Source organism: Myxocyprinus asiaticus, chromosome 22 (assembly GCF_019703515.2).
Source record: "Myxocyprinus asiaticus isolate MX2 ecotype Aquarium Trade chromosome 22, UBuf_Myxa_2, whole genome shotgun sequence".
NCBI lineage: Eukaryota > Metazoa > Chordata > Actinopteri > Cypriniformes > Catostomidae > Myxocyprinus > Myxocyprinus asiaticus.
The window spans coordinates 17,609,328-17,632,939 of record NC_059365.1 but is presented as its reverse complement, the minus strand read 5'-3'; the positions used below and the strand labels follow the sequence as shown (position 1 = coordinate 17,632,939).

The 23,612-nt window shown below is 34.5% G+C and overlaps 4 protein-coding genes across 5 annotated transcripts in view; 2 read left to right on the top strand and 2 right to left on the bottom strand.

The window, feature by feature from the left end:
* Positions 1-1,463, bottom strand: part of LOC127413099 (39S ribosomal protein L11, mitochondrial-like) — a 53,790-nt gene extending 52,327 nt beyond the window's left edge. Inside the window, exon 1 of the mRNA XM_051649968.1 lies at positions 1,339-1,463. The gene's annotated coding sequence lies outside the window, so the exon portion shown is untranslated. The remainder of the gene's footprint in view (positions 1-1,338) is intronic.
* Positions 1,464-2,412: 949 nt separating this feature from the next.
* Positions 2,413-4,835, top strand: LOC127413102 (prefoldin subunit 6-like). 2 transcript variants are annotated; one of them, XM_051649971.1, is made up of 4 exons: positions 2,413-2,600; positions 3,095-3,165; positions 4,334-4,458; positions 4,550-4,835. In XM_051649971.1, the coding sequence occupies exons 1-4, from the start codon at positions 2,537-2,539 to the stop codon at positions 4,668-4,670; spliced, it is 381 nt and encodes a 126-aa protein (XP_051505931.1). In that variant the 5' UTR covers positions 2,413-2,536; the 3' UTR covers positions 4,671-4,835. The 2 variants fall into 2 exon arrangements, with proteins under 2 accessions (XP_051505931.1, XP_051505930.1); XM_051649970.1 differs by lacking the exons at positions 4,334-4,458; positions 4,550-4,835 and adding an exon at positions 3,784-4,326.
* Positions 4,836-9,669: 4,834 nt separating this feature from the next.
* LOC127413181 (transcription factor HES-7-like) lies at positions 9,670-11,561 on the bottom strand. Its single transcript, XM_051650059.1, has 3 exons — positions 11,514-11,561; positions 10,474-10,569; positions 9,670-10,382 (listed from the first exon to the last, which is right to left on the bottom strand). Exons 1-3 carry the CDS (start codon positions 11,559-11,561, stop codon positions 9,852-9,854), a joined length of 675 nt encoding a protein of 224 aa, XP_051506019.1. The 3' UTR covers positions 9,670-9,851.
* Positions 11,562-14,483: 2,922 nt separating this feature from the next.
* On the top strand, positions 14,484-16,103 carry LOC127413097 (hairy/enhancer-of-split related with YRPW motif protein 1-like). The gene is made up of 4 exons (XM_051649966.1): positions 14,484-14,604; positions 14,824-14,919; positions 15,035-15,125; positions 15,254-16,103. Exons 1-4 carry the CDS (start codon positions 14,578-14,580, stop codon positions 15,877-15,879), a joined length of 840 nt encoding a protein of 279 aa, XP_051505926.1. The 5' UTR covers positions 14,484-14,577; the 3' UTR covers positions 15,880-16,103.
* The last annotated feature ends 7,509 nt before the right edge of the window (positions 16,104-23,612 follow it).

Sequence of the window (23,612 nt, the reverse complement as noted above, 5' to 3'; positions counted from 1 at the left end):
AACAGACTGATGAGTATCAAGAGAAAGCTGCTTCTTGACATTTTTAAACCCTAATGACTTTTATATAAATGTGTATTCAATACTTCAGCAACTGAAAAAGACGTGTAGCACTCATTGAAACATTTTCAGATGTGCTAAAATAATAAAAATGGTTTCTCTAGTACCAAATTACCACATAATGAGTGCGCTTAGATGGACACCAATATGCTGATAACTACCAAAAATCAGTTTATTTAAAAAAAATTGGACAATACAAAAAAAAAAAAAAAAAACATGTTTACATGAAATTTGAAAGCATTGGAGTATTATCTGCTTTGGATGTCAAAACGTATACAGGTATGCACACAACACTTGGATAAGCCATTAAGAACACCGGTAAAGGTGTCTACATGCAACGCGAAATCAGGGATAGGGCAAAATCTATTTGTGCCGATCGGTTTATGCTTAAACATTTCATGAACTTAAAGGAGCACCATTTAAGTCATTTACATGACCTTATACATTGTCAGCTCGGCTTATTAAACATAATCAGTGTAAGAATGTGCATGTAAATGCGCTCAATGATTTCTGAAGGACTACAGGCAAACAATCTTATCTTAGGAGACTGGAGAGATGGGTACTGAAATGGGGCTTTGCCATCACAGGTCTTTTGAATTACAAAATGATCATTCTGAACAGTAATACTTATTTGCAACATTACTAATAATGTTTTTGACCATTTTAGCAATTAAATTCTACCTTCGTAAACAGAAGTAGCAGGCTATCATTTTCTTTCAAAAACAAACATATTAGGCTGCTTTTCATCAGTTAACCATGGTCATAAAGTGACCTCTATCAGTAACTGTTCAGTTCCTTTAACATCCCCTCTTGGGACTGAATCTCCAACCAGTAATGCTGATCCTTAACCATAATGCTACCACACCAGATTGCGCAAAACAAGCTGTCACTCTAACTAACCTGATTGTCTAGATTGAACATTTGTGTTCTATTTGTTTACAACACTGCATTATTACGCAGTGTTATATATACTTTTGTTAAATAAAATGTAGAATGGTGGTATGTTAAATTACATTAAAGTGTCATAACAAGATTCATGGAGTTCTAAGTTATCTTAGCCTTTCCCAACTCTAGCATCAATTCCGGTTGAGAATAGTAAAGAGAAAACGTGCCAGTTTAATAATAATAATAATAATAATTGCAGAACCATATCACTTGGATATACAAACAGCACGAAACAGTGTTTTAAACTAATGTTTTAAATAGTTATCAAACAGCATGCGAGAGCAGATTTAAAACAGACAATACGTTTAGTAAGATGAATGATATCATTGATTATACCTGACAGTGGAATAATCTGCGTTCACACACACGCGAAAGCCCTTCACGTTAGTTTTGGACCATGAGCGCTGCCATATTGCAACCTTAACGTCAATGCAAACTGTTTGACGAAACTTGATTGCCCCCATATGGACAGGAGGACGAACTACATCTCTAAATACGGCAATAATCGAGTGGAAAAGGAAAATTACTCAGATATTACCAACGGATAACATTTCGATTTTATTAATTGGTAAGCAAATGAGGGTTTAGAAGAAAACCCATAAGCTTTCGATACAAAGTTTTGACAGTGATCCCCATTTGCAGAAATTAAACTTTTTTTTTACCCCGAGCAAGTGATAAACCTTCTCAACGGGTAATGTAAATGAACACACTAAAAACTGAAAAGCTCTGGATTATTTTTTATTTTTTGAATTATTGGAATTAAACTTTGCCACAATATAGCTTGAGATCAAATTGCAACAACATGTAGATCTAAATAGATGTGCAAAAAGAAAATAACAACAACAACATAAAAGGAAAACAATTCAAAAGTTTATACAGGTATTTATTCAGTCCATTTAACTTGTATATAATATAAATACTACATTTGTATAATTATTAATTGCAATACACGTTACAATTATATATATATATATATATATATATATATATATATATATATATATATATATATATATATATATATATATATATATATAATCATTTTTTAACTCTCTCCAACTCCCGTCTTGAGGATATATAACCATCAAGAGACTGGGACAGCTCCATTTAAAAAAAACACAACAAAAATACATGCAGTTAAGGTGGTTTTTCAAAATCGACATTTTTAAATAAAACATTTGATCAAAAGCTTCAAATTACTTAAGACAAAAGATTCAGTTTTTCTTCAATTATTAAACCAATTTTCAAAATATCCCAAGAAATTACAGGTATAGCAGATATTTTTTGTTTTGTTTTATCCCATCTCTGGATTACAATAACATCGTTAACTGTGTTGTTACCATTTTCAACACTAGATGACGATGTGACTCTTTTCTGTGGACTGTCAAAAAACACTGAACATTGCGTCATTTCCTGTGCGCCCCCGACTGTCTGCATGATCCGTGTGCTGACTGACTGGTTTTGATATAAGATATCTTTGTGTGTTATTATTGAGTGAAGTCAAGAGTGTTCAGAAAATAAAATAACTGTCGTGATGGCTGAAGCGATTCAGAAGAAACTACAGTCTGAATTGGAGAAATATCAACAGTTGCAAAAAGGTATCCCATCACAATGTTAGCAGAAAAGCTAGGCTATGTATGTTAGCAAGCCTTCCAGTATTTTCATCTGCATTAGGCATGGACAGTTTTTGCAGTGTTTTAGATATCAACTACTTTTGCGACGTAGAATCTTATTGAGAAGTATGTGATGTTCTCTACATGTACAGTCAGGTTCTCAAGTTGGAGTTTTTTAAGCTAGTCAACACCTGTCCTGAGCTGTCAGTTATTTGCTTATTCTCTCTAGGCACTTAAAAGGTGTTTCAGTTGTTATTATATTTATAAACCGCCTAATAAAACGATTGGGTTTATTAATTGGTTTTACTTGATATCTATACTACACGGAGACCTAAGTGTTTTTATCTTCTGCTTATTGAAATGTGTTGATATAAAGTAGTGTACAGTTTAAATGGGTTTTTATGCATATGTCAGATTGTTTTATTGTAAATAGAGGGGCTATGAACCCATGTAAACAAATATTTGTTTGTTTTTCTCAGATGTCAGCAAAAGCATGTCAGCAAGACAGAAGCTGGAGGCACAGTTGACTGAAAATAATATTGTTAAGGAGGTAAGAATGCAAACAAAATGTCATTATATCGTTTCAGTTTACTATAACATACTTGTTATACATGTTTATTATAGTTAACATTTTATTTATATATAATATTATATACACTGGTGGACAAAAGTTTGGAATAATGTACAGATTTTGCTGTTTCAAAAGGAAATTGGTACTTTAATTCACCAAAGTGGCATTCAACTGATCACATAGTATAGTCAGGACATTACTGATGTAAAAAAAAAAAAAAACAGCACCATCACTATTTGGAAAAAGCCATTTTTGATCAAATCTAGACAGGCCCCATTTCCAGCAGCCATCACTCCAACACCTTATCCTTGAGTAATCATGCTACATTGCTAATTTGGTACTAGAAAATCACTTGCCATTATATCAAACACTGCTGAAAGCAATTTGGTTCAAATGTAGCTTAGCATTGTCTTTGTGTTTGTTTTGGAGTTGCCACAGTATGCAGTAGACTGGCATATTTTAAGGTCAATATTAGGTCAAAAATTGCAAAAAAGAAACAGCTTTCTCTATAAACTCAACAGTCAATCATTGTTTTGAAGAATGAAGGCTAAACAATGCTTGAAATTGCCAAAAAAAAACTGAAGATTTCATACAAAGGTGGACACTACAGTCTTCAAAGACAAAGGGCAGCTGGCTCTAACAAGGACAGAAAGAGATGTGGAAGGCCCAGATACAACTAAACAAGAGGATAAGTACATCAGAGTCTCTAGTTTGAGAAATAGATGCCTCACATGTCCTCAGCTGACAGCTTCATTGAATTCTACTCACTCAACACCAGTTTCATGTACAACAGTAAAGAGAAGACTCAGGGGTGCAGGCCTTATGGGAAGAATTGCAAAGAAAAAGCCACTTTTGAAACAGAAAAACAAAAATAAAAGGTTAGAGTGGGCAAAGAAACACAGACATTGGACAACAGATAATTGGAAAAGAGTGTTATGGATCTTAACCCCATTGAGCTTTTCAAATTGTAATAGTCATTTTTCATGTTATTAATGTCGTGACTATACATTGTGATCAGTTGAATGCCACTTTGGTGAATAAAAGTACCAATTTCTTTCCATATGAGCAAAATCTTTACATTATTCCAAACTTTTGGCCGCCATGTGTAGTATGTTTACCACATGCCATTTTGATATTCCCTCAACAGGAGCTTAACTTGTTGGATAGCCAAAATACAGTTTACAAATTAATTGGGCCAGTTCTGGTAAAACAGGATCTAGATGAAGCTAAAGCAACAGTGGGCAAGAGATTGGAATACATCAATGGTGAAATGTATGTCTAAATAATATCAAATTTACATATTGCATTGATTTTTCTGAAACAACTTTATGTGAAGTTAATTGGTTTCTCCTCTTCACTTCAGTCAGCGCTATGAAAATTTACTGAAGGACATGGAGAGGAAGTCTGAGCAGCACCGAGAAGTTCTATCCAGCCTACAGCAGGAGTACCAGCGGGCTCAGGGTCACCCTGTTGGGAAGGTCTAAATGGATTATAATTATATTTATGGACTGGGACACTAGTCTTATCCAGCAATACTCAAGAGACTGAATATACCTGCTAATAACACATGCTTGTTCACATGTCCATTAACAGAATGCTGGAGGTTTTTGTTTAACGCTATTAGGCTGTCAATAAATTTTGTTTATTGATGTTCTGTTTCCACTCGTTGTCCTTGCAGTTAATAAAATAACACACACACACACACACACACACACACAAACCCACCACTGAAGTCTAGAGAGAATGCAAATGAAATAATCATTGGCTTAAGATAATAGAGTGGGACATTTTAGGATACAAGGCTAAAGTGAGTACAATCCTTATTTTGCTTTGGATTAAGTTTTGTATTTTCAATAAATTTCCACTGGGAATTATTAATTTGAAAAAAAAAGTGCATTAAATGCTCATTGCATTAACTATATAACTCATTTGTTTCAAACCTCAAACTTTTAAGAAAAAAAGTTTTAAGAATGAGGTAAGAAATGTTGCCACATTCAAGGAAATGGCACATCATTTTTTTATTTAAAATAATCTGAAAATGTTGAATAAGGAAATGTTCTACTGTGTATGGCACGCTAAATGAATTTTATGTCAAAGCAAGCTTATCCAGTTCTAAAAGTCACCATCATACGTCTTGGTGAATTGACAGTGTATAAAACCATATAAATTAAAAATTTTCCCTAAAGAATTAGGGGGAAATAAAGGAAAATGTGTCAGATGCTTCAGGTTAGCTGTGCCAATGTCTCAAATAAAGATAGCAAAATCAATAAATAACGCAAACATTGCATCCAGTGAAATGCAAGAAATAATATTACATTGGTCTTGTTAAAAAAAAAAAAACTCTGTTACTATATATAATTAAACAAAATTTTATTTAAAAAAGAATGTAAAACAGGATGACATACTGTATGGTTATTTAGTATCAAAACGTTCAAATCCCCCCCCCCCCCCCCCCCCCAGGATGACATATTATTTAGGTATTAAAACTTTCACATTCCCCAAAAACAAAACTATAGGTCAGGTAATCATCATCACCATGTATGAAATGCCGCCTTGAGAGTTGACCAGTGAGGGGACTCGTTTTCTAATTAAAGGGGCTGGCATGTGGTACATACGGCCAGATGTTCGTCAGGGTAATGTCATTGAAACGCTCGGTCAACAGGGTGTGTATCCGCCCCTGCGCAACAGGCCATCGGGCTCAGAATGAAGAACCGCTGAAGCACAGACGTCCGCATTGTGGATGCCTTCCCCCAATTAATATCCCGCGGAGGGGGACCTGTCCCCCTTCATTTCCCACCCGCCGGGGATTAAAGCACATGAATAAAAGGCATAAAAAAGAACGGCGCTCCTTGTAAAGGAGATGTATGAGGCTTTAAAGCAGGTTTCCAGCACTCCCACCTTAAGTCGAAATCGTAAACTGCTGTGACGAAAAGCTTCTAAAAGGATTAGCTATTTATTGAACCAATAATATGCAAAGCTAATTAAACAGACAGACTTTAAGGTTTTATTCGCCGTGTTTGAAGTAGACCTTTTTCTGGACTGGATATATTTTGTTTTTAGGTTTTGTGTAATTTGGTTTGTAGCCTAATTATTAGATGCTCGTGATCCATTTATTTCGGGTCGCCCTCAGAGCAGGACTTGCAATTGCTGAATATATAGAAATAAATTCAGCCATAGCCTATCAATAACAAGTAAGTTTGAAATGGGGAAGTTGAGTTTTACTTTGAGTGTGCTGTGTTGGTAAATATGTGAGTTTATTGCTACAGATTTAATTATAAGACCAATAAAGCCAATATGCTTAATGGTAGGCCTATGCATTGTGTTTTGCCACCTCTACTTTCCTGGCCTTTGCACGTGCCTTTTCCACTCTCCATTTGTTTAAAAAAAAAAAAAAAAAAAAAAAGGACACGTGTCGATTTTATTTTACAGTTTTTAAAAATGGCCACAAAACCACATGCTACACTAAGGAGATGGTTTGATGAAGTTGCTATCAAAGTTGTTCACAGGAGTGAGGTGACAAATGCATAAAGTCAACAACCAAGCTCATGCCTTGTTCAGGAACAGTTGACAGTAATAGGTGGACAGAATGAAACCGTCACATGGTGCAAAGATTCAACCAAAGACTACTTTTGTTGTTTGTCTTCTGGTAGAGTTTAGTAACATATATATGACCACATTTACAGACGTACATAAACAGTAATTCTGCGTACTTGTGTTAGTCAGATTAATTAATTTAAAATAATAGTCTATTATTTTAACTTGAATAAAACCAGACGTTTCAAAATGAAGTAGGTATAGCCTACATTTAGGTTACTTAATAATAGTCATTTATGGGTTTACACATTTCAATACGAGCTGGTTAAATTGAATGGAAATTGAGCACTCCAAAATAGCCTACATGGGAAGACTGTAAGTTTTGATGTGCTTGTGAAAGCACGACAGGATCGTGGATGCTCCAAAACGCGTGTCCTAAACTCACCTCCTTAAAAACAAGGGTGTGACATATTATGTTGTAACCCAATTTCATACGAATCTGAGCGTGTGGTTTAAGGCTACATCAAAGTTTAAGTTTGTCTGCTCATTCGCTACAAATCTCTACAAATAATTCGTAAAAATAAAAAAGATTAAGAGGTAACTAGTCTAGCTTCTGGTAGTCTACCAGAAGAGGTGAACAGGGTCCACATGAATAAAACATGCATGATTACAGACTTAATGGTAAAAGTAGATACGTTCAATATTCTTAACCAAAAGAAGAAAATCATAAGACATGGCTGAGGGTTTTTAATTGATCAGAACAGATAAAAACACACAGCCAGTCTGGATAAGTCCTCTTCAAATCTAATCTATTTACACCTTTTGTGGTGAATGGCATTTGGGGGACTTATCCCCCTGTAATAACCGGTTCAAGCTGCAGCCGGTTATTTGGCGAGTGCATTCATTTTCTTTAAAGCTCTAATCTCATTTCAGCTGAAACTCGTTTATCTAAGAGCTTATCCAGAGCGACAAAGCTAAACATAAAAGTTTATTTAAGGAAGAGTATGGTAGGTGCAACGGGGCAAGGCACACATTTTTTCCTGGTCACAAAGTGTATCAAGATTAAAAAAAAAAAAAATGTATATATATATATATATATATATATATATATATATATATATATATATATATATATATATATATATATATGGAGCAACATAATTTGTGTGAAAATAACTTGTGAATATGGGTTTCAATTTTACTTTTGATATGATGATATTTTTGAATTATTATTATTATTATTTTGGAATGAATCAATATTTTAGACTTTTATGCTTTTCCATGCAAGGAATAAGCCTATTTTGGTTTAAAGAAAAAAAGGTTTTCTTTACAAAAAAGCAAAAATCAAGGTTACAATTTATAGACAATTACAATAGAAGTGAATGAGGCCAATTTTTGGAGGGTTTAAAGGCAGAAATGTGAAGCTTATTATTTTATAAATGCACATACATTAATGCTTCTTTTAAAATGCACATATTATTTGAGCTGTAAAGTTGCTAAAATAATCATTTTTACAGCTGTTTATGGTTTACAACGTTGTCGTGGCAACAAAGCAAACAAAACTTGAACTTTACCCAGAAAGGGTTAGTAAGTGATTTTATCTTGTAGCTATACTTTTGAAACAGTGAGTATTTCAATGTTTACTGATTGGCCCCATTAGCTTCAATTGTAAGTGCCTCACTGTAGCCCAGATTTGTGTTTTTTCAGGAAAAGGTGGGACAATTCAAAATAAATTTTGGTGGTAATCAACATTATGCCACAAAGGCTGTTGTTTGAGCTTACCTCAATTGAACCCAGAAAATTCCTTTATCTTTTAGTGTTCAGCTTTTGTGTTCAAGGAATGGTCTAAATGGACTTATTTCGGTCTGTGCCTTTAAACATTTATCGTCAACTGTCGTCTTATATCATCATTTTAACTTAGCAATCATAACCCCATAAACACTTTAAGAGAAATGTTTGGATAGAGTAGGTCTAGTAATTAAATTAACATGAAACATATTTTAAAGGTATACATTTATGTCAAAACAGGTTCTGATAAACAACCATTAAACATTTTGCCACTTCACTAGATGATAACTGTCCTGAGAAAAGCCTGCAATGACCACGCCTAAGTTCATAGAAGAAGAGTGGTTAAGCAATCTGCACCTCAATACTTTATATCTGCCAGACATTGGCCTAGATTAAGTAACTATCACTGAGATGACCTAATGAATGCCCAATAAAAATCTGTAAATGTCATGCCTGTTATGTTGAAATGCTTGACATTTACACCATGACTGAAGAACAATGCTGTTCACCTCTTAGAATATCTCTCAGGAAATAAATTAATGGATATGCAAATATAAAAAAACAGGAGCAGAACAGACCCAAGATAAAAGAATATATCCCAAGAGAAGTTTAATTCTTTGTTCAAATTCAGAAAAATACACTTTTCACCAAAAGGTTCCTTGAAAATTCTGCCAACAAGGAGAAAAAAAATAAAATAATAAAAATACAGCAAATATTGCCTTGTTTTAACAAAAGATAAAACATCTAAATCACACAAATTGTGGAGTTGAAAGTAACATTTTCAGTGTTTCATAGAAAAAAAAAGGCAAATACCATAGTGGGAAAAAGAATGATATGAACTTGTGCTCTAAACATTCTTAAATCGTGACATTCAAGTTTTAAAATTAACCCTGCATGCATTCACCACATTAAGTAGTTGATTCCTCCTTCATCAATGGAGTTCTAAACAGTCTTAGTCATGTTATTGACTGACTGCAATAATTGTTTCAAAAATGCTGGCAAATTTGTAACTAAAATGTATTAATAAGCATGTTTTTCAGCTGAAAAATATATACATCAACACCAATGTGCATCTTGTTTGTTTGGCTGCAAGCGCAAACAAACACAAGGCGCTGTTTTGTCAATGCCCTTTAATAACAAAATAAAATTTGGCGTCTACTGTACAAAATCCACATATTTACACATGCTGAACATTTACACATTTTACAGTTTATTGTCTCAGTGTTGTTCCCACTCTTCTTCATTACTTCACTTTAACACATGAATCCTCATTGATGAATGATTTGGGATGCATTGCTGTAGACCCAGCTGGACGTTTTTAGTCTTTTGAAAGCCATGTTTCTCTATTGTGGCCAAGGTCTCCAGACAGGGTCACCTAACGTTACAGGTTGTTTAGAACCTGAAGTCATGGTGGGGACAGACAGAACAGTTCTTTGTGTAAGCTTTGAACAGCTAGATGGTGAGCATGAATTGCCCAATTGGACACTAGTGAGATGTTGCTGTGCTAGTAGTGATGAATCATCATAGAGATATTCCTGAGTTTCTCTTTGGAGCGGTGTCGCAGACAGTTGTGTTTGCATTGGGTGGTCCAGTGGTTTATGTAGTAGGTTTCCACATGCTTTCTCTGCTCCCTGCCCAAACTCTTGGCTCTTGCTTGCAATGAAATGGCTGACTTGTAGGAGACATGTCCTCATTCCATCACAGTAGCTCTGACGTTTGCAAGGTGATCTCACATCTTCGTCATAATCTTCTGTTCGCCCCCTTTTTCCTCTGGTGATCTGATGAGGGCCAGCCTCTGGTCCTTGTTCAGCTCTTAGGAAATGCACAACACTTTCCAGGATTTCAGACTTTTCCACTTTAGGGTTTTTCAGTTTCTGTTGACGAGAAGAGCAAAGATGGTCAGATAAAGACATTTTATATAAGTAATATTAAAATAGAATCTTTAAGAACATAAATTGAACTAACCTCGTTGTGTGTATTCTCCAGTAATAGTAACCTCAAAGTTTCCAGGCTTTGATTAATGCGATCTCTCCTCCTTTTCTCCATGAGAGGTTTTGGGACCTATAACGTTCAATATACATCAATATATACGTATATTGGTAAGTAATATATATGTGTAAAAAAATAAAATAAAATTGTCATTTTGAAAGTAAGAACACTTAATGTAGCTACTCCAAGAGTGTATAGATATGGCACATGTGCATATTATATGTTTCATTGGTCTGACAAACTTGAGTACACTGAAAAAAAACATTTTGTGGTGAAGTAAATATAGCCATTGAATAGGTTAATTTAAGCATGAACTTGAAAATATTGAGTAAATTATATTTGAACTCAATTAAAACATGTAAAAAGTTAACACTCTAGCTTTTAAATAAACATTACTTATGATTGTTTGTTATATTTACAATGCGTCATCATGTAGAAAACCTTATCATATTTTTCAGCTAATTTTAGTAAATTTCACAGGTAAATAAAATAAGTGAATTTTACTTAATGTTTCGAAGCTGGTGTTGCCAGCATGCACCAGGTGTAAATAATGAATTAGCTTAAATAGTTTGCAGGTTTATTTCCATCATTTTTATTCTTAATTTTGATTTTACATTTGGTAACTTCTTGATTTGTGAAGTCTGAAGTTTATTTTCTACTCAAAATTAACCGTTCATGATCAAAAATATTTGATTGTTACAGTCATCGTGTTTTGTGCACCAATCGTGTGTTTATAAGTAAAGTTCAAAATGTGTTCTAATGAAACGTTCTTTTACATTTTACTAAGTTTAAGTTCAATATAAATCATATTGTAAGTAAAAGTTACTTTATTAACCTGTTAAATTTAAATTTATGATAATCAATATCATGACATAAAATAAAGTAGATTTTACTTAATTTTATACCATTAAAATTTACTTTGAAATTGTGTAAAAAAAAAAAGTAAATCATACTAGTCAGTGTACAATGTAAACAAATTGTAACAAAAAACAAACAAAAAACATTTCGTTGTTTACCCGTTTCGAGTCTTTTTGTTGCGGCATGTCAGCAGCTTGGTTGATCATATTTAAACACAAACAGCGAATCACCAAATTTAGAGATTATGAGCAACATTTTGCAGTTCACGACTTTTACTGTACAGCCAAGCCACGCCCAGTCTCCTCCCCCTGAATAATTAAACAATATAGACCAATTACATCTGTGTCCTTTAATTTGCCCCCTCATTAATATTCACCTGCGTCCTGGACGAAATGGCCAATGACTGAACAGATGTGAAGAGCCAATAATGACCCATTTAGCCCCCCATTGTGATGTTCAGACAAGGGGTTTTCAGTTAAGCTATTACTGAAGATTATCAAAGACGGCTTGGGTCATTCAACTGCGCCATATTTGTAAAAGATCCGTTAAAAGGCGATTGTGTCCTTTTGTAATTTCAAAGCATCGTGATTACTGAGAATTGATAAACACAGTGCACGGTGCAGTATTTAGATAATTATAACAGTGCAGTAGCTGTCTCTTTTTCTTGTACATGCAACAATACAATTATGATCCGTCACCAACCATTTATTAATAATAAATATACTAAATAAATAGTGCTTTACGCACAGCTTTTATAATCCTTGATATCATGAATGTGTCAAGTTCGGTAAAGTTGGACATATATCCACAGATTCGAACTTCCCGGATCAATAACTCACATGCGAAACGTTGTTAAAACACAAACGACGCCTCTTTCAAACCGTAGTAAGGTAGACAACGAGCTACAACCAAAATTTCATAAAAACGACCCGTCCTCCGAGCTGGACCAATAATATTGGTTTCTATGTGCAGCCGGCTGTGAGACGAGTGGGCAGGGACCATCTACAAAGTGCAACACCGAAAAGCGATACTACAAAAATATTCAATAACTTCACTCTTGCAAAGTGTAGTGTCACCAAAATCCCTTCACACATCAGTGGTCTCCTGTTGGTTATACTACAACACTTAGTTTGGAGAAATATGTTTTTGCATAATTTTGGGGAATTTTCATTGGGAAAAATATTTAATAACTTTACTCTTATGCAGTGTAGTATCACCAAAACCACTTCAAACATCAGTGGTCTCCTGTTGGTTATACTAAAACACTTAGTTTGGAGAAATGTGCTTTTGCATAATTTTGGGGAATTTTTATTTGGGAAAATATTAAATAAATTCACTCTGATAGTACTATCAAATTCAGTTCACACATCAATGGTCTCCTGTTGGTTATACTATGCAAAAGCACATTTTTCCAAACTGAGTGTTGCAGTATAACTAACAGGAGACCACTGATGTGTGAAGTGATTTTGGTGACACTACACTGTATAAGAGTGAAGTTATTGAATATTTTTGTAGTATCGCTTTTCGGCGTTGCACTTTGTAGACGGTCCCTGCGCACTCGTCTCACAGCCGGCTGCACATAGAGACCAATATTATTGGTCCAGCTCGGAGGACGGATAGTTTTTATGAAAATTTGGTTGTAGCTCGTTGTCTGTCTTACAACATTTGGAAAGAGGAGTCGTTTGTGTTTTAATAATGTTTCACTTATGAGTTAATGATCAGGGAAGTTCGAATCTGTGAATTTATTTCCAACTTTACCGAACTTGATCGGATCACTGTTTTCCTCCAAAGACAGATGCCCCTGTAAACAAAGGCAGTTAGGTTTCTACTGGTTTTATGGAGGTTGATCTTTTTTTCTTCAGTCTATTACTGCACTGTGTTTACACAAATAATTCAGACAAGGCAACCTCGTGTCTAAAGAATGGAAATAAACGAAAAAAGCGCATTCATTTGACAGAGACGTTTTTCTGTCGTGTCTGTTTCAGTGCTATACGCTTTGGCAAATGCTATTGTTAATGTTGACAATTGTGCAAATAATGATTTGCTGACTCTGACTTTGTTACCAAACAGGCCCACACATGCACAAAGCAAAACGGCGGGAAATCTTAACAAAGTTAGAACAACTGTATTATCGTCGATTATTGGATCCATGCCAATAAGATTTAAAGGTTTCAAATGCCATCACAAGTTTTCGATTCCTGAGGATCCAGGCGTTCCAACAGTTCAAAAGTGTAAGCGTGGGACAATAATGGGCGGCTTAATCGCTCACACTTCTATCAAAACACTCACATAAAGCACACTTTAACAGATTTGCTCTAAAAGCTTGGACATCACACCTTTTCACCTCCCCCACCTTAGCCACAAAGCACTGTTCGCGTGTGTTTTCCTGTGATGGTCACGCGCGTATCTCGTTTTGGCGCGCGACTCCAAAAAAGTGCACGGCACTACGTTTTCCTTACATTATATGCCTAGATTATTCTTGGAATAAATAATCTTCAAGGATTTTTAAATTAGATGTATCCATGAATACCATATTAAGCAATAATAATAAAATAAATAAATAAATAAATACATAAAACACTTTGTCAAGCCTAAATATCTATTCATTTAAAAAACAAATTCAATGTAGGCCTATATATAAGCACTATTAAAAAATAACCACCAAAAAGCCAATCACCTACACACTATGCAGGTCAGAATTAATGATTAAGGAAGCAACCATTTGTCCATATGTGTCATCCGCAGTTCACCAAAACAATGTGCTCAGCTGTTTATCCTAAAACCATTTGCTTCCATTAGCATATTGCGATAGGCAATAATTTTATTCCAGAATCAGCTGAACCAACTAAATTAATTTCAATCCCCAAAATTTTTTTTCTAGTTTTTTTCAATAACCAAGAAAAAATATAAAATCTAGCAAAATCCTCACGTTTTGTCTTATATAAAATCGATGTTGGCCTATTGATATTGTTTTAAACAGTAACAGTTGTCAATGTAGACACTTTTGTTTACTGTTTGTTTAGCTAAGGCAGTAGAAAGATTGGTGGAAAGTTCACGGTGTCTACGTCACTGCCACCTCTCCACCAATCAGGTCCGACTTCGGCTTGCCTTAAAATACCCGTTTGGCTCCATTTCAACAGTTTCCAACATCTAGGAGGAAGAAATTAAAGCTTGTCTGTGAATACAAGAAAGAGCTGTTCAAACTCAGTTCAAACTCTCAGCATGGCAAAGACAGAAGGCATTAAAAGAGTAAGTTCATTAAAATATTTTTCTTTCCTAAACAACTATTTCCCAGTTTTTTTTTTAGTTTTATAATGTTTTAATTTGTTACATTTATTTATTTAATTTATAATAATTTATTTGACATTTTATTGGATTCCACACAATGGCTAAATCTTTAACTTAAACTTAATGCAATCTTTGAACAAATTAATTTCTAAATACTCCTTTCTTTAACTTCTGTTTTAGAAGTTGAAACCAGTGATAGAAAAGAAGAGGAGAGATCGAATCAACTACAATCTAGAGGCGTTGAGAGATCTGCTTTATAAGAACACTGCAGACACAGTGAGTATCTTTGGATTATTGCCTGTGAAAAGTTCCTTTACGTTATTTCTGCTCCACTCTCTCCTCAACAAACACCTAAACATATTTCCTCTCCCCCTTCTTTCCATTCCTTCAGCGTTTACAAAGTCATAAACTGGAAAAGGCAGAGATTTTAGACCTTGCAGTTCAGTACATCAGAAAGACAACAAGAAAGATGAAGACAAAAGGTAACTTATATGTATCCAACTGCCCTATTTTAATTTAATTTTAATATTTACTTATTGGTAGCAGTCTATGTGTAATAATATTTAGCTTATTGTGTGTCTAAATGCTTTTTCTTTCTTCACTCTTATAGGAACGTCTAATGAAATGGATTCAAAGGCTACTATGAATCAGTCTGTTTCTGTGGGCACCACAGCCTATGTATTAGACCTCAATGGGAGATTTAACCCATCTGAGCAGAAGGCAGCTTTTCCGAAACTGGGGGACAATCTTGAAAACAACCTAACTGGTGCTTCCAGAGTAGAAATTGAACCAGCAGCTCAGACAGGCATCTCAAAGGCAAATATTTATTTGTCACCATCAGGCAAAAACTACCCTCGAGAACTTCTCGTACACCCTGGATTGTCTTTGTGTAACTCTAAACTTTTATATCAAACAACTTGCCCCCACAATTCCACATCATCACACTATAATTCTCCTCCATCATCTCCCACCTTTACCAGTGTGTCCTGCTCTCTCAGTAAATCTCCTACATATATTTCCACATCTTGTCCCCTATCTCTCCCTCTCTCTTTGCCTCCCCGTCCTGACACACTGTCTTCTCTTAAAACAACATCAGTTTCACTTCACAGGCCGGTGTCTCTGTCTCAGCCCTTTCTGCCCCACATCGCTAAAGATTTTACCCCACCGCAGTCACCTGTCCTTAGACAGGAACCCTTCCCTCTCCAGGTCCAGTCCACATGGAGACCATGGAGCTGAACTATTACCATGAACCACTTTAGGTTATTAACTTTATTTAGGCACTGGCTCCAATGGAGAAATAATCAGGGTCTCTCAGAGGCATCTTATGGACATATGGTGTGACCAATTGCCACTTAGGTTTACCTCTAGTTAGTATTAATCTTGTCATGTTTATCAATGACATTTTTAGTTCACTTGATTATTTATTGTTTTGTCCAATGTTTGTTCATTGTAACCTGTAATTCGAGAATTGAAAATTGAATAAATCTGTTTTATCAGTATCATTACTTTTTGTATTGTGTTGTTTATTTAAAAAAAAGAATACAATAAAAATACAATATAAATGTAGTAACTAAGGACTATGTTCACAATGCTGAGGTCAATTACATATTATATCAGAGTCTTTAGGTTAACACAGTTCTGGAGGAGCTACTGCTTCCAAACTATCTGGATCCTAAATGAAGATGTAGATTCACTAACTATAATAAAAACCAATTCATTATGTTCATTTGGCATGTTCCAAAAAGAATTTTCTAAACTGAAACACTCATTGCTATTTTATCATGAAAAACATTTGATTTTTAAAACTTGAAACTAAATCAAATACAATAATCTTACAAATAATGCATAGTTTCAGAGGTTGTTTGAACTTTTAAAGTTTCCAATATCAGTCCAGAATATACCAAGCCCCATAAGTGTTATAAATATTGGATACAGTTTCTTTAAATCATAATAGAGATTTTCTTGAACTATGGGCACTTTTTACCCTTTGGACTTTTAGAAAATATACTATCTTAAAACACAGTTTTCACACTATTAATAGTTAGTGTGAAAAGTGGACATACTATACATGCATCAATTTAGAATTCAGCTATTTTTGTCATTTTATTTATCGGAACATTTCCATCAAATGCCATTTTCACAACATCTCAAACTATATATAGTGTTTAATAGCATTTGGAAATGCCATGGTGATGATGATGACATATTAACCTTGATCTTTTGTGTGTTCTTCACAGATCACGTCTCATATTTCATTTCAAGCATGCTCTTCACTGACACTGTCTCCTCTACTTGGTAAATAAGTATGCTACACTGAAGAAAAAAAAAACTTATTCAGGGCTGAATTGTTGGTTATGGTGGAACTGATCATCTTTGAAAATGGATACTTTACACAAATTAAATATTGAAAGGCTTTATGATTTTTTAAGTCTTTGTTGAAATCCTCTTAGTTTTTAACATGAAGCCTAATAATGCATATTTTCATGATGGGATTTTCATAGTTTAAGATTGAAAGTCTGGGACAAGGGTAAAACAACAAAATCCATAAAAGGCATTTGAAAAGTACTAAAAATAAACGATGAAGGCATAGTAAAAAGTTCCCAAGACAGGTTTAATGGGACATTTATACTACAAAAAGAAACAAACAATCAAAATGTATTACTTAAAAAAATAATAATAATAAAAAATAAAAATCAACCACATGGACATAAAATGCCTAAAGTTGAAGAAACACCCAATAATCTATTAAGGAGAAAGTGTTATTACTAAACAATCAGGGCAATTTCCCTTTCTGCACAAATCTAGGCAAACATTTAACAGATTTTTCTAACTCAAAAGGGACTCATCCAAATTTGTGCCTGTACAATACTCGGCTGCCATTTTGTAGTTGAAGTGAGCTTACTTTTTTCAATTAGTCTAATTCTTTGTAAAAATTTCTGTAATTTTAAAATAACTTTTTTAAATGCTACAGTAATTTTTTTTTGACTTGGTTTACAGTTACTGTCAGTCTATTAAAATTGTTAACTTAATCATGATTAATCGTATAATTTTTCATAATTAATACTGATTAATTGCAGATTTTGAAAGTGTTGAAATTGGACTCTTTATATACATCTCTTCCTGTCAAAATACATTTATTTGCTTCTTAGGAATGCTTTATTAACATTTACCAAACAAAGCCTTTCACAGTATAAAGATAGAAATGGACTAAAATAGCACCAATGCAAGTAACTTTAAACATTTTCCAAAGTCTAAGTAGGAAGTTGACTAATTGAAAGTACTTGTCCCCATTGGTTCATACAATGCAATATGCACATTAAATCTCTTAATCCCTCATTCTCTACAATATTAATCGGCCGGCAGGCTGTGGCTATTCACTGTGGATTTGGAATTCACATGATTCACATCAGGGCTTCAAGCGCAGTTTTGAACTGGACTTGTCCGGAATCCGGATTGTCATACTACCCCATACTACTCTTACTGCTTCTGTCATATCTATGTACAACAAAAATAATAAGAGTAGAATGGTAGTATGACTTTCTGAAAAGGACCCAATGTCTTGTTCTGCTTTAAGCGCAGACACGTAATGATAGGTCTACTTCATAATTGTCTGGTATTCATTAAGTCGATGAGGACTAGACCACCAGGGACATTACAAGACCAACAGGAACACGACAAACAAAACTCAACAAGTGCACAAAGAGAGCACTATACCACATGTGGACAGGGTGAGAACCACAACTAACTGGCACAAGACAAAGCACACAGGGAGATTAAAGGTGCACTCAGTAAGTTTTTCTTTATCAAAAAAGTTTAACTCCTAAAGACATTAATTCTCATTTTGCAATACACAATATGTAGGAAATCATGAAAACTCACATTAAAATGAAGACTCCAGTCATATCAGTAACCTTTTAAAAGCTGTTTTAATCTACATGGAGAGGGTCCGCACATGGTGGCTGCCATATTAGAATCACATGACCAGTTTACTACTACTATTAGTCACAGTAACCTTCCTGTTATTTAACACTTTCACTCATTGATTAAAATAGTCATGGCTGACTGTGAAAAAAAAAAAACATCTGAAGCTGAAAACTATTGATTTTAAATGATGCTGCATCCAAGCCACTAGGTACCTGTGTAACTCCAAGATTACACAAAGACAAAAGTTACTAAGTGCACCTTTAAATAGAAGGAGAAACAAGGGGGGTAATAGCAATACTGAACTAATAATGACAAATGGCAAACAAAGGGGGCGGGGTTTAGAAACAAGACAGAGAACTGACAGGAGCACATGGCAAGAGAACCATCTGTCTGTCTGTCTGTCTGTCTGTAGATATTTATAATACGTCACATATGTTTTGAATTTTAAACTTCTCGCCTATACTCTATACCCCCTCTAGTGTGTTGGATGTGTCATGCCATATGAAAGTCGTTCCCTGCTCTTTCTAACGGTGTTTGCATTCTTTGTATTGTTTTGAAAATAACGTTTTATTTGCAAATATAATGGTGGATATTAAGGGTAATTAAGACCCTACATATTAAATTATTTTAATGTTTTTTCATGCATTGAAATTTAAAATGCGTATCAGTTTACTGAAAATAACTTTGTCATCTTTTTATCTCTGTAATCATGTCTCCCTGTTATTTTTGCAAGCAGATACATGTAGTGTTTATCATATATAATTGATCTGACTTTTGTGAAATTGTATTTTATTTATTTATTTATTTATTTATTTATTTATTTATTATGTGTGTGTGTGTGTGTGTGTGTGTGTGTGTGTGTGTGTGTGTGTGTGTGTGTGTGTGTGTGATTTTTTACAGAGAAAACATCCACCCAATTTAAAACCTTGGTGTTATAAATGTTGGCATTGTCATTCTTTCTGACAAACAGCCAGATGTAAAAGGGAATGTGGAATTACAATATATATGCAACATTTTATGCATACCATGTTTATTTTAAGGGGGCATAGCATTTGCAACTCAATACTCACTACTCTTGAATACTTTTAAATGAGCGACTTTTTTACTTTTTAAGACAGGTACCTTTATGAACACTTAATTTTTTGGGAAGTAATTACTGTTACTTGAGTATGATTTTTCAGCACTCTTGGAACATCAAGAGAAGGCCTAGAATATTGTTCTCATGTTCTCAAAATTATTGTGGGGTTATTCTTTCGAAAGTTAATTTTATAATTGTGCACATGTTGAAAACTGATGAAAGATTTAACATACAATCCAGTACAGACCAAAAGATGGGGTGGTCTTGCATAAACACTTGCTAAGAAGTGCACTCATTCAGCCTAATGGTCAGTAGAGGGCAACATAAGATAGAGCTAGCAGATTCAGTCCAGAATCCCAGCAATTGAATTATGTTTTCAGACAGTCTTCCTGGGCGATAAGCTGAGGATGCATGACTTGTCTCTATAAATGTCAGAATTTTTCTCTCACTCTTTCAGTCTCAGATAAATCTGTATAATCTCTTCCTTGTCTGCCATTCATATCTCTATTACAAAGCCTATGGAAAGCCAAATGATCTTTTAATGTTCCCAGCATTACTCATCATAATTGCATTTTTACTAGTAAGAATTCCAGTTTCAGAGCTCTCTAACTGAATGTTTACTTGTCGTAAGTTTCCATTGACTCCCATTCCTTTTTAATTACAGAGCTCGAAAAACGAATTATTTCTAGTAAGAATTCCAATTAGAGAGCTCTTTAATTTAATTTTTACTAGTAAGAATTCTAATTAGAGAGCTCTGTAATTCCATTTTTACTAGTAAGGAATCCAATTAGAGAGCTCTCTAATTCCTTTTTTACTAGTAAGAATTCTAATTAGAGGGCTCTCTAATTCCTTTTTTACTAGTAAGGAATCCAATTAGAGAGCTCTCTAATTCCTTTTTTACTAGTAAGAATTCTAATTAGAGGGCTCTCTAATTCCTTTTTTACTAGTAAGGAATCCAATTAGAGAGCTCTCTAATAGAATTTTTACTAGTAAGAATTTCAATTACAGAGCTCTCTAATTTAACTTTTACTAGTAAGAATTCCAATTAGAGAGCTCTCTAACTGAATTCTTACTAGTAAAAAAATCACATTAAAGATATGCTTAATTGCAGAGCTCTGTAATTGAATAATAGAGCTCTGCAATTACATTCTTACTAGTAGAAATGTATATTACAAGGTACAATATAATTTCTGTTGTGAAAACCAGGATGAGAATTACACTTTTGAGGGGTCTCCGGGTGGGGTAGGGGGTTTGGAGGGAGAGAGAGAAAATTTATTATTATCCAGTAAATGTATTAAAATTATTATATTAAATCATTACCAATTCTATTATGTAAACTGGGGGTGTTTTCAAAATTGCCCCCTATCCACTTATAGTGCACCTTTGTTTGTGTCTGCGATTTTGTATTGGTGTCCTAATTCGTTTACTACACACTGTACAGTATGTTAACTGATTCTTACCCTCAATGCACTGTGATTTCATGTGTACATTCAATGTACACTCGCCAGTGGTATATTGCCCATGATCAACCATAGGAGGCCTGACAAGCTGAAGAGAGCATGTGCAGAGAGGGAGAGAGTGAGCAAGAAAAGAATCAAGTAGGAGACACCAGTTTTCACTTTCCTTCATTCCAATAATCTTTTATTTCATGTTCTAAAGTTTTTACTTTTTTAGAAAGTCATTGATTGATTAAAATTATTCTGTTAAGATATTGTTATGATTATGCAGATGTATTTATAAAGATAATTTTTTATTTTGCCATTAATGGCATTATTTACTGAGGTGACATTATTATTAACTCAGAAGACTGTACACAGTGAAAATGATAATTTGCTGGATGTTTCAAACATTTGGTAACATGCAATGTTTTCAATTAGATTGCATGAGGACGCTATGCGCTCATGATCCTCACTCCTCTGCATTCAGATCTGCCCAGCTGGGAAGGAAAGTTTCTAGATACTAAATAATAAATAAACACATACCCTTGTTCATCTGTGTTTATTCTCGTTGGATGCAATTAAAATGTTTGCTAAATAAGCTTAAAAGATGTTAAATAATAAAAAAAGTATTTCATGCTAATATTTAACCACACCACGCATGGCCTTTATATTGAAACGTAGGCTAACCTTAACCGTAGCCTAGGCGGGATTTGAAAAGGGAAATGGGTATAATCTCTTCTACTTTGCATCTCATGAATACAAATTTTTACTAGTAAGAATACAACTCTAGAGCTCTGTAATTGACATTTTTACTAGTAAAAAATCAGTCAGAGAGCTCTGTTATTGATTTATTACTAGTGAGAATGGAACTGCAGAGCTCTTTAATTGAAATTCTTACTAGCAAGTATGCAACTGCAGAGCTCTGTAACTGAATTATAGAGCTCTGCAATTGCATTTTTATTAGTATGAATGCAATTGCAGAACTCTGCAATTACAGTTCTTACTAGTAAAAATGTAATTGCAGAGCTCTGTAATTTGAATTCTTACTAGTACAAATTCAATTAGAGAGGCCTTTAATAGGAATTCTTACTAGTAAAAATGTAATTATAGAGCTCTCGAATTAAATTCTTACAAGTAAAAATGCAATTATGTCAAGTAACGCTGGGAATATTTAAAGATAAACCGGCTTGCCATAAAAGCCTGGATATTTTCTAAGCAAGGTACAAAGGGATTTGGCTGGAGAAAAGTTTCTGACATGATAGAACATGTCTTTGGATAATGGTTATTTTTTTTCTCTCTCTCTCCTTCTCCCATCTTCACATTCAGAACATCCCTCTGTACAAGTGCCATTAGGCTGTTTATGAGATGGCCATTGTTCATTGTGTGATAAAAGAAGCGAGGACATAATGGCTAGTTTGATTTTTCACAGTGTCTTCAAGTTTTGATCATTGTGAAGACCAGCAATAAAGAAGTGAAGCACAATTTAAAGAGGACATTATGTCTGGACAAAGGAGTGCTGTCTCAATAATCATAATTAAATGTGTTGGGAAAGAAATCACCCCAGAAAATACATGACAAAAGCCTGAAATCCCCCCAAAGCTTTCTCAGGTCACACTGATTAGAGCTGATCCTGTTACCTGTGTAGTCTTAGTCTTGTTAATAGTGAATGCAACTCATGCATTCCTGATCTGGCACAGAACATGGGGGAAAGACTCAAAGAAAACATTGAGCATGGAGATGTCACTGCTCTTGCCACGCTTTCTTGGACTCAGAGTTAAATACATTTGTGCTGGCACATCTCAAAAGCAATTTGTCGAGGCAGGGCTGCTGTCAAACACTTTCATCACATGTGCACACACTTGTACATGCACAGTCCTTCAAAGCACATACACCCTTGCAGGCATGCACACACAGATGTTTTGACTTAATTGAAAATGGATCCCACTTTTGCACAACTTTTCTCTGTAAAAGTCTCTGTGGATCTAAGTCATATCATCTGTGGCATTCCTTGAAGTCCCATAAATGACATTTTAGTGTACAGAATGGAAAAGCTGAATGTTCTAACTAGGAAAAAGAGTTTGCAGCCCATTTCAAAATAATTCTACCAAGCTGTTACCCAATGGTAGTCACCATGTGCTCAATTTTAATGTTAAGCTGTAAGGTCAATGAGTCTAAATTAATGATTCCAACTTCCTTGTAATGTTGACAGATCTGGTAAATAGGGCAAAGGGGTCCATTTCATTTCCTCATTCCACAGATCGAGAAAAACTTTTGTTAGGTTATGTCAGAGCTCCAGAGAACTATTAAGGACTGAGAACTGCTTAAAACCTGCTGTTAAAGTGACATATTATTGATGATATACACACTGAGGAATTTATTGGGAACAATATGGTCCTACAAAAGTGCCCAACGTGATCTTCTGCTGTTGTAGGCCATCCGCCTCAAGGTTCGACATGTTGTGCATTCTGAGATGCTATTCTGCTCACTACAATTGTACAGAGTGGTTATCTGAATTACCGTAACCTTTC